Consider the following 14,306-nt stretch of genomic DNA (forward strand, 5'->3'; position numbering starts at 1 on the left):
GAAGGCAAAGAGAGTTAACCTTGGCACAAGAAGTTAGGTTGGTCTCCACCCCTCCCCCAACCTAGAAAGCAACTCTCAGAGAAAGCCAGCCGACCACCACGTGAAATTCCTACCCTGCAGCGACAGGGAGGGGGCTGGAAGGCGTCGTGAATTATGGCTCTGTACAGCTGGATGGGTCATTTGGTCCACCACCATCCTCGGAGCCCGGCTGAGCCACACCTAAGCCTTCCCGCAGACAAATGTCTTTCCTAACCTTAAAGATCTCCAGGAGAGGTTACGTTCACTAACTCCCCTTTCTGTGCCAGGGACTGCCAGAGGCTCAAGAACCCCAAAATTCGAATCCCAGTTGTGTCGGTGGTGTAGAGGGTCGTCTGGCCATCAGCAGTTTGTTTCCCTCGTCTGATGAAGGAGGAGGGCGGAAACGAAGATGGCTGAGGTCCCTCCCGAGGGGCAGCGGATCAGTAGGAGAGGGTGGGCGATCAGGCTGCAGCTCCCACCTCTCCCTCACGCCTCGTTTAACCGCAACTCTCAGTGGGGGCCGCCCAACTCCAGCCCCGGAGGTAAGCGGGTTCTCGCCGGAGCGCTAAGACTCACCTGTCTTGCCCACGCCACTGGCGCCCACCACAGCGATCTTGACCAGGCGGCGGCCCGCCGCCCCCAGGCAGCAATCGGCGGCGGCTAGGCTGCCCGGGGCGGGGTACTCGGCGATAGTGCACATGTTCTGAATGAGGCGCATCGCCGCTTCGGCAGGGGCTTCACCGCGCGGGACGGGACCTGCGAGACAGGAAGAGGCTCGCGCTGCGCAGGAGCGGGCTGGTGGACCGGGCAGGGGGCTCCGCGGTATTAAAAAAAAAAAAAAAAAAAAAAGAAAAGAAAGAAAAAGAAAAAAAGCCCCGGAGCGGGCGCGGCGGGAGACTCAGGCTGGCTCGGGTTCCAGGCTGGGACTGCAGCAGGGCTGCGCGCGCGGTGTTTTCTCCGGGGCCGGCCCCACCCCTTGTTTCCCGCGGCCAATACCTGGGCGCCCTGCGCGAGGCCCCGCCCCCGGCGCCGCTCCGCGCGCGGCACGCCCCTGGGGTCGCCCGGAGCCAGTGCGGGGCCCCGTGAGGCTCGGAGAAAATGGGCAGCCGGCAACAGGAGGCAACGGGTGGGCCGGAGCCGACGGCGCAGCCAATGGCGGCCGCCCAGGAGGGCGGTGCCGGGGAGGGCGGCGCTGGGCACGGGCCGGGGTTCCGTTGCGCCGGGACGGGGCACATGCTGTGGCTGCGGGGTTGGGGGCGCCTCGGTTCCGGGAAGCGGGGCTCGGTCTGGGGGCGGCTGTGGGGGATGCCTCTTGGCCTGTCTGCCTGCCGTCCCCGAAGAGCGCGGCCTCGGACCCCCATTAGCATTCCTAGGCGTCTGCACCAGCCCGGATGCCCAGCCCGCCCGCCCGCCTACTCCCCGCAGCCAACTGACCGGTCGGCCCAGCTCCGCCCACCCTCAGGGAACCTGCGCCCGGGAGACCGGGGCCTCGAGGGTGTGAGCGCTCGGGGTCGTCCGTCTGGCTGCCCGGCTTCGTGCCTGTCTCCTTAATTTGGGTCGTGATTGCACTGACTTGGGTGCATCCGGAGTGGCATCCTGGATCATAGATTTGGCTACAGTGGCAATCAGTAACAAAGAGCCCCGTACCCACTCCCCTGAAATGTGACTTTAACTTTGGGGAAAAATAAAGTCACCCAGTTTGCTCTAGCACTTGTGGGCACGGTAGCGGATCACTCACCCTCTGACAAGCTCACGTGAACACACATACGGTCGAGTGCATGTACAGCACACCCAGAGGCAAATCTAGAATTAATTATAGAACAAGCTTTCTAGCGCCTCACACGCACTCACACCTCCTCCAAGAGCTGTGAAAAGGAAAGAAACAGTTACCCCAGCTGTCTCTGGATACTGACTAGATTGGGAGGCAGATATCAGAAAGAGTCTGCACTTAGTCTCTGGTTATGAGGAATGGCAAGTTTACTTAAGTGACCTGATGCCAATTTGCGCTCATAAAACCCCAAGCTCCACCCCTTACATTCTCACCACAGAAAGGCATCTTCAGTGGTAGGCTGAATTCCCCATCCAAGCAACATTCTGTGGCTGGAACTGCTGTAAAATGTCACCAGATACTCAGGCTGACCACCTCCCCATTCCCTTCATCTCGCCCCCTCTCCTTCCCACCCTCCTAACCTGGTGGGCCCCCAAATGTTCCAGAGGCTTTTATCCTAAAGACAAATGACAGCAAACACTGTGGCACTGGGTCCACACCCACCTTAAAGGTTGAAACGTAAAAGTAAAGTAAACCAATTCCCTTATCTACACATGCCAGGCATCTAGATTGACTCCTCCTTGCAACCTTGACTTAATTGACCAGGTATTTGACAGAATTTCTGATGCAGACCCAGTTCAGACGTTGAGATGAACCCTCGGGCCTATCACGGTTTAGATGTTTGCAGGAATTCAAGGATGAAATAGGAGAGTAATCTCAAATGGCTCGGCAGCAAGTCTTCTAGGATGGGCAACATACTTAGAAAGGTGCACAACCTTAATAAACACAAGAAAAGGTTGACTTCTGGGGAGGTCACAGGAATGAAAGAAATTCAGCCGTTTGAGTCAGAAGGAAAAAGAGTATATCCAAAATGCACTATGTTTTTCTGCATGGTTTAAATCAAACTTGAATTTTGCTCTTTATAAAAATTGCAAAAATGCACTATGTTTTTTGCCATATGTTTTTTGCCAGTTGTCCAAACCCATAGAATGTACAACATCAAGAACGAACCCTAATGTAAACTATGGGCTTTGGGTGATGGTGATGTGTCACTGTAAGTTCATCAGTTGAAACAAATGTCCCACTCTGGTGAGGGATGTTGATAACTGGGGGAGGCTCTGTGTCTGGGGGGCGAGGCAAGGGCTACATATGGGAAGTCTGTACCTTCTGCTCAATGTTGCTGTGAATCTAAAACTGCTCGAAAAATAACCTATTTTTTTAAAAAAAAAAAATATATATATATATATATATGAAAGGGCATCTAGTCCAACTTTCTCCTGCAATATCCCTGCTAAGAGATTGTCCAACCTAATCTAGAATTCTTCCAGTGATGGGAAGTACTCACCATCCACAGCAGCACATTTATACTGAGCTGTTATCTTTTCTCCTAGAGCCCCCTTCCTGAAAGGCAGACATTGGCAACCTCACCAGCTTTCCAAACACCTGATCCATTGCTCCTTTGCCTTCCATAGTAGTTTGGAAAGTACTAAAGGATTGATAAGGGAAAAGGAAAGGTGCTTGCCTATGCATGGACGTGTAAAAGAACAGGAAACTCCGAAGATGCGTCGCCTGCATCTTCACTGAGGATGACTTGTAATAGAGTTTTTATCATTCAATTTTAAAAATTAAAAAGAACCATGGCTCAGAAGCAGCATCTGGATGAAAGAGGGGAGAGAATTCATTTTGAGCTACTCATTTTCTAAGAGCTCTGTAAGCGTGGAAATAGAAACAGATAGAAGTAAGCGTAATAGAAGGTTTTCACCCAATGGCTCTGTGCACCATGTGTTGGATGTCTTGCAGTTCTGTGGATTCCGCTACAGAGAGCCATGCCTGGTACACAGTGGGGATGCGATGATTTTTTTAAATTGTCAACCTTCTTTTTAGTAGAGGCTGGAATGAAAGTTAGAATCACTAAGTTCAAAAGGCAAAGGAGGGAAGGCAGATTGGAACTCAGATAAAAAGAACACAACAAAACGAAAAAAGAACACAACACACACACACACACACACACACACACACACACACACACACACACACACCTCTTGCTATTAGAAAGATCACCAACTGACAAGAACACTTTAACTTTGAAAAAAGTAAGATCTTTAAGTTCCTCGAATGGGCCTTCCCTCCCCTCCACATACCTTGGTCGGTTTCTATGGTAGCAAATGGCCCACACTCCCCCCTCCCTTCCCACACTCAGGGAGAAAGAAAGACTAGTGTTCTACAGTTATATTCCCTTGCTACTCTATCAGGTTTTACCTTTCTTATTCTGGAAGGTTTCCTCCACCCTCTTTCTCTATTTCAATGTAGTATATAAACTGAAGGTAAAAGAAAAAGTGGAAATAATTCTCCTTTTCATTCAGGGCAAAATCTGAGATTTTCTTCTCCTTTCAATGACTTAAGTCTTAATAGCCTAAGTCGTTTTTCTGGCAACACAGAAGACCTATTTGATAAGTAATCTGGTGGCAATAACTCAGAATATATTCAAGTTTTAAACATTACTTGGAACAGCTAGTGAATTTTTGCTGTGTTTTCATGGAGAGTAGGAAAACTCCCAGGGTTCGTTTTCCCAAAGCCTTTTAAAACGTTGAGCATTAGGAACTGACAGGACTGCATTATTGATGAAGCCGTGGTTAGGAGTTCTCGTCATTAAATGAAAGGTCTTAAAATATTGGAGCTAGACAGTGCTGACTTTCTCTGAGATCATTTTCTTCCTCTTTTCTCCAGTGGAAAGAACCCTTCAAGCACACAGGGATCCTGCCACTTCTCTCTCCAACCCATCATTTGTACAGAAAACTAAGGAGCCAGGGGGAATAAGTATCGGTCCCCCAGAAATGATTGCTCTTAGGACGCTTGACGGGCTACTGGGATCAGGTGATACGCACAAGCAGAAATGGTTCAGAAAGATTCAGACAACTGAGCCAATTGTTTAGCAGAATCTTTGGTTCCAAATTCCTACGTAGGTTGGACACATCTAATATTTGCCCTCCGACTTTCCCTTGGGGTGCTTGAAAGTTCACCTAAGGACACTTCAGGCCTCCTTATTTGTCTTTGCAGAGAAGACACAGCCTCTCCTCACAGCCTCAACTCCTTAGCATAATGTTCGAAGCTAAAAGGAAATCAAAACTTCATAAATATCCACCTATGTTATGAGAGAACAGGCTTCACTTCCCTGCATTCCCCGAATCACCTGGACGGTGGAATGAAACCTTGTTTGGGGCCAAAGCCACTGATTCTCGTTGCTTTATCTGGCTCTCAAAAATCACAGGAAGCATCAAATTCTTTCTAAGCCCTAATCAGCATCCCTGGCTCAGGCTATTCAGGAGTATCTAAAATATCATGGGTCATAGTGTGAATTATAGAAATGGGGCCCCAAGGTAGCAGAGATATGTAAGTTACTTGGTTTGTGAACATGGAAATGGTGATGTGATCATTTCTTTAACAAGCAAGAAATTCAGTCACTGCCTAAAAACATTTTCATTCTAACAGTATTCTATGAGAGTTTAGGATTTTCACCAAGACATCTGCATTGTTAACGCATCTCCCTTCTGATTGAAAAAGAAAATGGATAGCAGATGAGAAAAATTTGATGCGATCGTTTTTAGGAAATGCACAAATGACTCATGTACTCACTTGATTTGACAGGAGTACTGGTTTCTATATAAAGAAGCAACCTAGTCCCAAAATAGAGCTGCACGTAGCAGAAAGTAGCTTGTGGAAGAATTACACATTCCAAGCCTGAGGAACATGAATTTTGGTATGCTGGGGCATCTCTGCTGGGAATGTTCTGTGAGGTCCATTATTAATTCATTTGGAATGTAAAGTTAGCTGCTCCAGGATCTTAAATGTTTTTCAAGATAGGAAAACTCCAGTGTAGTTTGAGACAATTCTTAACTGGCTCTAAAAGCAAACAACAACAACTTAACTTTTTTGCAAAGAATGTGTACCCCCATTCTAACTAAAAAATATATTTAGCTCAATGGTAAATAAATTATAACAGATTTTGTGCCATACATATGTTGAACGTCCATTGAGATTAGGCACATGAAAGTACCTGGTAAATCGTAAAAGTTTAATCCTTTTATATCTTCGTTATGAAAATGAAGTGGAGTTCTTTTTCCAGCCTGGATTGTCCCGTGATCAATTGTTGGGAAGTCTATTAACAGCTCAGTCAGACCCTCTCCCAAATCCCTCCTTACCTGGACCTGGATGAAAAGAGCCAGGCTGAAGCTTTTCTTGTGTTTATTTGCCATAACAGCCGGTAGAGCCAGGAGCCAAGGCATTCCTCTCTCCCTATCTGCAGGCAAGAGATGGAACCACGTCTTTTGGATGAGCTAGTGCACTGCTTATCAACCAGACCTGCTGTGATTCTAGGGCAGAATGTGGCAGGCTCCAAGGTAACAGCACACACCCAGCCCAAGAACATTGTGGAGAACAATTTCCAGACAGTTGTGCTGTACAGCAGCCGGCTCAAGAAATTCCTCAAATTGGCCAAGCGGCATCTTAAGGGAGCCCTTCACAGCTTCTCCCTCATCATTATGAAACAGCCTGACCCACAGGAGGCCCTTCTGTGGCACGACCTGTCCCCCTGTCCCTCCATCCCTCCTCCCCAGTTCAGTCCCAGGCCCAGGGCCACTGGGCTGTGCTTCAACTCGCTGTTACCTTCACCCTTCACGCTACACTATTTGCTTGTTTATTGTCCAGCTCTCTACACTGCAGCGTAAGCTCCACAGGAGTAGAGATGCTGTGTTCTTCGTTGCTTCGTCTCCAGAACCTAGAAGCGTAAATGTAGCACTTCTAGGTGTCGTGAAAAAGTCAAACATGAAAGAATCTGTGCATTTTCTAAGCACTGAGAAAAGAGGCAGTGGAGAGAGCCTGGGGAAGCTAGAACTGTGGACGGGGATGGCAGGGGAGTCAGGACCGGAGGGGGCACAGCGAGTGTGGGCATGAGAACACAGATGGAGAAGGGCTCTGGACGTGAGGCAGGCTCCCGGGCTGCTGCACGCACTGGCTCAGTCTTGCCTCACTCTTTTCACGGATGCCAGGAGACGAACGAAGAGGATGGCTTTGCAGTCGGAGGCCACTGCCAGGGGCGGAAGATGGAGAGGGTGCTGTGGCTGGCCGGCTGGTTGGTGTCGTGGGAAGCAGAATTGAGGCCAACGGCCCAAACTGGGGGATAAGACGAGGAAACGACAGGGCGATGGTGAGGACGGCGCAAGGAGAACAGAACAGGCAGGTCACATCCACTGAATAATGCTTCGGGAACCAGAGGACCAGCTAAAATGAGATGGGAATAGGGAGGGTGTGGCTCAGGGAAGCAGAAGCAGAGGAAGGGGTGTGGCGTCTCAGGGAGCCAAGGGGGTGAGTTTATCTGGGATTTGGATGGGTGGCTGATTCTGGAATCTACGTGGGAAGGATTTCGACAAGGAGGGAGAGTGATGGGGAGGGACTCCTGGACCTTCCTGGGGGCTGGCCACCATGCTGCACAGCCAGCGTTCAGTCTGTGCAGGTACAGACAGGCTGACCCGTAAGCTCACGAGGGAAGGGACTGTATTCTCTGCGCCTGGCACATACTAGGTCTCAGTAAATAGTTGCCAAATAAAATTAATGAATAGAGCAGATTTTGTGCAGGAACAGGTCAGACTGTTTCCTGTTGTTCGCTGTCTCGTGTGGGTCTTATCCTGGTACCGAGGGGACTCACGTGCCTTCCCTGACAATGATAATACCGATTAGGCACATACCATGTCCCAGGCACTATTCCAAGAGCTCCATATGTATTGACTCAGTTAATTGTCACCACAGACACACAAGACACGGCTAATACTGTTGTCCCGCTATTTACAGACAGACCCAGAAAAGCTCAGTGGTTTGTTCAAGATGATACAGGTAGGAAGTGGGAAAGGCAATGTTTGAACCCAGACAGTCTGGCTCCAGAGCCCTACCACCCACAGCCTGCCGCCTGCCTCTCAGGATGCTCTACCGTCCCGCCTCTCCAGGGCCAAGTCCCCTCTATCCTCAGCCTTCATCTTGCTTTTTCATCTTCTATGCAACTTGCAGGTGGAGGGGCTTTGTGTTTGGAAAGGAATGTGTGAAATGCAAGGATGAAGAAAGCAGCAGGTTGGGGAAAGACTGGAGTCCCAAGCTGTGAGTGTGTGTGTGTGTGTGTGTGTGTGTGTGTGTGTGGTGTGTGTGGTAGGAGCTACAGTTGTTAAAAATGACTTCTCATATATATTTTTAAAAATTGCTTCTCGTCTAACCCACCAGGGTAAGAGCACCCGACCACAGCTACAGGGCTGGGATTTGATCAGGATGTTAGTATGTCAGTTTAGGGTCAGAGCATAGAAAGTTGAGGACTGGCTCATCGGAAAGGCAAGAAGAAAATGAAGACTTGCAGCTTATTCCCAGGGTGGGAAGAGGAAAAACTGTCACTTCTTGAACTTAACTTAAGCACATTCGGTTCAACCACCTCTGCATTTTGCCCAGAAACCTCAAGGCCTGAAAAAGAAACTACAGTCAGCCCTCCATACCTATGGATGCAAAACCCACAGAAAAGGAAGCCAGACTGTATACAATATTTTGTATAAGGGACTTGAGCATCTGCAGATTTTGGCAACTGAGGGGCCTCCCAGGTACCGAGGGACTGTGTACTTAGAACTGGGTCGGTGGAGTGAAATTCAATTTAACTCCAACGATAAGCCAGGTACTCTGAAAGGTGCTTTAAAAAAGGAAAAGTGGCATTCATCTATCTCTTGGTGTTTTGCTTTTTCCGCCTTCTGTCCTTCTATTACATAACACCAGCCCCATTCAGAGCAGAGATAATGCTTTACAAGAGTCCCGGTGCTCAGTGACCAGAAGCACATTTGCTGAACACTGGTGGCTGTTGACAAATGCCACAGCCCCACTTGAGCATTAAATCATCCGCAGAACCTTGATTGCTTCGTATGTTCTTTCCATGTGACCATTATGTGTAGGTAACAGGCTCCAGCAGGGGGTTTAGAGGAGAGTATTCTAGTATGTTCTGCAGCCCTGGCAAACATGTGTTCAATTGTCCTCATCAACGTGATGCTGAGACGTTGAAAAAGCCAGTGCTTTTAAAGTGGTTAAAAAAGAAGGGGACTTCCATGTTGGCGCAGTGGTTAAGAATCCGCCTGCCAATGCAGGGGACACGGGTTGAAGCCCTGGTCCAGGAAGATCCCACATGCCATGGAGCAACTAAGCCCGTGAGCCACAACTACTGAGCCTGCGCTCTAGAGTTGAACCCAGACAGTCTGGCTCCAGAGCCCTACCACCCACAGCCTGCCGCCTGCCTCTCAGGATGCTCTACCGTCCCGCCTCTCCAGGGCCAAGTCCCCTCTATCCTCAGCCTTCATCTTGCTTTTTCATCTTCTATGCAACTTGCAGGTGGAGGGGCTTTGTGTTTGGAAAGGAATGTGTGAAATGCAAGGATGAAGAAAGCAGCAGGTTGGGGAAAGACTGGAGTCCCAAGCTGTGAGTGTGTGTGTGTGTGTGTGTGTGTGTGTGTGTGTGGTGTGTGTGGTAGGAGCTACAGTTGTTAAAAATGACTTCTCATATATATTTTTAAAAATTGCTTCTCGTCTAACCCACCAGGGTAAGAGCACCCGACCACAGCTACAGGGCTGGGATTTGATCAGGATGTTAGTATGTCAGTTTAGGGTCAGAGCATAGAAAGTTGAGGACTGGCTCATCGGAAAGGCAAGAAGAAAATGAAGACTTGCAGCTTATTCCCAGGGTGGGAAGAGGAAAAACTGTCACTTCTTGAACTTAACTTAAGCACATTCGGTTCAACCACCTCTGCATTTTGCCCAGAAACCTCAAGGCCTGAAAAAGAAACTACAGTCAGCCCTCCATACCTATGGATGCAAAACCCACAGAAAAGGAAGCCAGACTGTATACAATATTTTGTATAAGGGACTTGAGCATCTGCAGATTTTGGCAACTGAGGGGCCTCCCAGGTACCGAGGGACTGTGTACTTAGAACTGGGTCGGTGGAGTGAAATTCAATTTAACTCCAACGATAAGCCAGGTACTCTGAAAGGTGCTTTAAAAAAGGAAAAGTGGCATTCATCTATCTCTTGGTGTTTTGCTTTTTCCGCCTTCTGTCCTTCTATTACATAACACCAGCCCCATTCAGAGCAGAGATAATGCTTTACAAGAGTCCCGGTGCTCAGTGACCAGAAGCACATTTGCTGAACACTGGTGGCTGTTGACAAATGCCACAGCCCCACTTGAGCATTAAATCATCCGCAGAACCTTGATTGCTTCGTATGTTCTTTCCATGTGACCATTATGTGTAGGTAACAGGCTCCAGCAGGGGGTTTAGAGGAGAGTATTCTAGTATGTTCTGCAGCCCTGGCAAACATGTGTTCAATTGTCCTCATCAACGTGATGCTGAGACGTTGAAAAAGCCAGTGCTTTTAAAGTGGTTAAAAAAGAAGGGGACTTCCATGTTGGCGCAGTGGTTAAGAATCCGCCTGCCAATGCAGGGGACACGGGTTGAAGCCCTGGTCCAGGAAGATCCCACATGCCATGGAGCAACTAAGCCCGTGAGCCACAACTACTGAGCCTGCGCTCTAGAGCCCACAAGCCACAACTACTGAGCCCGCATGCCACACTACTGAAGCCTGCGCACCTAGAGCCCGTGCTCTGCAACAAGAGAAGCCACTGCAAAGAGAAGCCTGCGCACCGCAACGAAGAGTAGCCCCTGCTCGCCTCAACTAGAGAAAGCCTGTGTGCAGCAACGAAGACCCAACACAGCCAAAAATAAAAGATAAATAAATTTATAAAAAAATAAAAGAAGATACACCAGAAATATTAGGTATTTAACCATGAAGTAGGATTAGTCAAATTTATTTGCTTACATTATCATGTGTGTGAGGCCATGTGAAGGTCAGTGAAATCATCTGGCATGATCCCTGCTCCCAGGGAATGTACAGGCTAGTTAGGAAGGCAATATTTACAGAGGAAAGAATGGAAGATATATTGTGATGCATATAAAGCGTGTCAAGTTGTACTTAAGGAGAAAGAGGAAGATCAAAAGGGCTGGAGTGGCCAATAGGAGACTTCTTAAAAGAGCTGGAAGTTGAGGTGGACTTTGAGGGATGAGTGAGATTTGGATGAGAGGGTGCATTTGAAGGAGGAATGAATGTGGCATCTTGGAGAGTGGTGGAAAAGGCTGCACTGACAGAAGGAATTGTGCCAGGATTGAGTGGGAACTCGGGTTGGATGAGTAAGATGTTGCCAGATGATGGAAGGATTTGGAAGCTGGAAGCCAGGGCGTTTAGACTTGTTTTTGAACTTGCTAGTGCCCAAACCCAGTGGGGAACCTCAAGGTTCCAAGGTGCTCTCACAGTAGGGTTTGAGGGACCAAAGGAAATAAGAGAAGAAATATTGCGACCATAGTTAATGTCAGAAATGGACCACAATTTAATGACTGACTTGAATGATTGTCTATTTCTGACATTTGTTTTTCTACAAGAAACAAAAGAAGCTAAAACCACTGACCCTGGTGCCTTGACATTCTAGGAGCAAAAGTCCACATGCAGGATCAAGCAGGAGTAAAAGAGAGATAAGGGAGAGGGGGTAAAGGGAACCACAAATCTGCAGGAGGATTGTGAGGGCCTGGAACCCTAAATAATTGGCTGCTGGAGCAGAACGTGTCCAGAAGCTAAAGTAAGCAATCAAATTGCTTAAATGGAAAGCAGATTGGCATGGGAACAGGATTCATCTAGAGGCTGATGCCATCCAGTCAAGATTTGTGAATAGAATGTAAAGGCAAGGTAGTGGAAAGGAGAACCTTGGGTGTTCAAGGAGAGAAGCCAAAGCGTGACCAACCAGGATTGCATTCATCCATTCATTCGTCTATTCAGCAGCAAAATATTGGGCTGGCCAAAAAGTACGTTCAGGCAACAAACAAACTTTTTGGCCCACCCAATATATTGCATGCAGTCGTTGAGTTGCCCAATTCCAGGGAGCCCCATTCACATTGTTTCCTGTATAAATGGCACCACTGGAGCACCATGTAGAATAAATCTGAATGGGGCCTTTGGAGCTGTGCATCCACTTAGCCTGGATTGCGTGGCTATTATGTGTCAGGCACTGCTGTAGGTGCAGAAGTATTAGGTTCAGGGTCAAGTCCAAGAATAGGAACCAGCCAACCAGCCAAGGCTGGAGGTTGGAAGAGCATAGAAAAAAGAACAAGATACGCATGTACACAGCCCCAAAGCAAATCCTGCCAGACTCCAGGGACTGGGCCAGTTCTTATTTGTGCCCACTCATTCCTGTCCTCCCAATAGAATAGATCTGAAGAAAGCTGCAGGTGGAGAGGTGCCAAAGAGGGAGAGGTGAAAATTAAAGCACATTTATAGACAGTTGCTAGATTTACAAACTAGCCTCTACAAAGCCCCCAGGGGGTTGCCTTCCTTCCACGATGAAAGGTCAGCATGAGTACAAACAGATTCAGCCCCTCTGGAGACAGACCAGACACCTGAAATGGTTTGATTCTCCAGCCTGTGCTGTGGAATAAATGGCTTTACTCCCTCTGGAAAGCCAGTGGCGGAGAATAATTCCAAACCTGTGATGATACCTTTCTCTCTACCTCATTAAACACTTACTTGAGTGAGAAAAGTGAAGCCAGTAAAAATTTATGGACTGCTCTGTCCTAGTTTCTGCAAAACTTCAACTTTTCCTTCTCATCAGCTATGTGATTTACTGAACATCAGCTAACAGTCACAAGCCTGGTATCCGGTGAGTGCAGGGAATAAATGAATGAAACCCTGGCTTTGGGGAAGTGGATACTACTGTCATGTTGATGGCTTATATAGTGGGAAGCTGGCTTAATGTCACAGCTGATGTCTAATTGCTTAAAACGATGAAGAGAGATTTCCATAGAAAGCCTGAGTCAGCAAAGCAGTAGAAAGGCTGAGTCTTTTCCATAGAAAGCCTCTGCTCACAGCTGTCTCCCATTCCAACTGAAATCCCTCAGTCCTGAGGTCATTGTTGGAGATGGGGTCATCACAGTGTCAGCCTGTGATGCTGAAGAATAATCCATGATGCCTTTAGCTGAGAGGGCAGCACTGGTCTCAGCTAAGGAGCAGAGGAACAATAAGGCTGGTGGAGTGGTCGTCATCTTATCTAGGGAAGATAGGAAAAGAATCTCTCTTTTCAAAGCATTCAGGATATTTCCTGCAGATAAAAATGACAGAGACTCAATTCAAACTGGCTTAAGGATCACAATGGAATTTCTGGGCTTGTGTAACTGGAAAATCCACAGGTAGACTTGGTGGGTTCAGGTATGGCTGGGTTCGTAGGCTCCAATAGCATCCATAGGTCCACAGGTCCCAGGCCAGCTTCTCCTCTCTTGCCCGTCTTTGTTCTCAGGCAGGCTCCGGCCAGGTGTTTGTCCTTGGAAGCTCCAGGCTTACCTCAGCCACATAGCTTGCAACGCTCAGCTCAAAGGAAAAACCTCTTTCCCAGTATCTCCAGTAAAAGTTCCAGGATTGAGTCTCATTGGCCTGGCTTGGGTTACATTCCCAACCCAAAGGCAATCATCTTGGCCAAGAGGATAGAAAATACTGATTGGCCAGGTGTAGATTATGTGCCCAGCCCTGGAGCAGAGTGGGTAAGATCAGCCCCACTGGATCCCTGGGACCAGGAGTGAAAACAGGTTGCTTACAGTTAGGAAATGAATGCCAGGCAGGTCAAAGAGCAGATCTCCGACTCATGCTCCCCCCTCACCATGTGTAAATGAACAGTCTCTTCTGGGGTCTTATTTGGCTCATATGGGTCCTGCTCATGACATTAAAATAGAACAGGGCCTGCCTGGGCCAGGGTACACTGCCCTAGAGTCCTTGGGAGCTTTCTACTTCTCTTGCTTGCATTTTGTGTGTCTCTCTGGAAGACAGAAAAATGGAATTTAGATGACATTTCTCAAAGGGCTTTCATGTCCAGTGACTGGCCCACATGCACTGGACAATCAAAGCATCATGGGGTGGCGTGGGGTGGGCAGAGGGTAGAGGTGTTTGTGTCTCCAGGTCTAAGTTCCACCTCTACCACCTGCTTCCCATGTGATCTTAGATTAATCGAAGGAATTACTGTATACTTCCTACCTCAAAGACCAGTGAGGATGTGAATACTTGAAATTATGCGAAAGTACTTGATGGATGATTATTAGTAATGATAAGAGGTATGTATCAGACAGTACATACATTATTTTATGGTTATTATTATTTTAAGTTAACAGCTGATCTTTCAGCAGAAACTCTGCAGGCCAGAAGGGAGTGGCAGGACATATTTAAAGTGATGAAAGAGAAAGACCTACAACCAAGATTACTCTACCCAGAAAGGATATCATTTAGATTTGACGGAGAAATCAAAAGCTTTACAGACAAGCAAAAACTATGAGAATTCAGCAACACCAAACCAGCTTTACAACGAATGCAAAAGGAACTTCTCTAAGCAGGAAACACAAGAGAAGAAAAAGACCTACAAAAACAAACCCAAA

General features: G+C 47.8%; 1 protein-coding gene across 1 annotated transcript in view; it reads right to left on the reverse strand.

The window, feature by feature from the left end:
* The window catches only part of RASL11B (RAS like family 11 member B), a 4,573-nt gene extending 3,627 nt beyond the window's left edge, over positions 1-946 (reverse strand). Inside the window, exon 1 of the mRNA XM_007456087.1 lies at positions 595-946. Within this exon, the coding sequence (XP_007456149.1) occupies positions 595-736 (142 nt within the window). The 5' untranslated portion in view covers positions 737-946. The remainder of the gene's footprint in view (positions 1-594) is intronic.
* Between the last annotated feature and the right edge of the window lie 13,360 nt (positions 947-14,306).

Source organism: Lipotes vexillifer, unplaced genomic scaffold (genome assembly GCF_000442215.2).
Source record: "Lipotes vexillifer unplaced genomic scaffold, Lipotes_vexillifer_v1.1 scaffold42, whole genome shotgun sequence".
In the NCBI taxonomy this organism is placed as follows: Eukaryota; Metazoa; Chordata; class Mammalia; order Artiodactyla; family Lipotidae; genus Lipotes; species Lipotes vexillifer.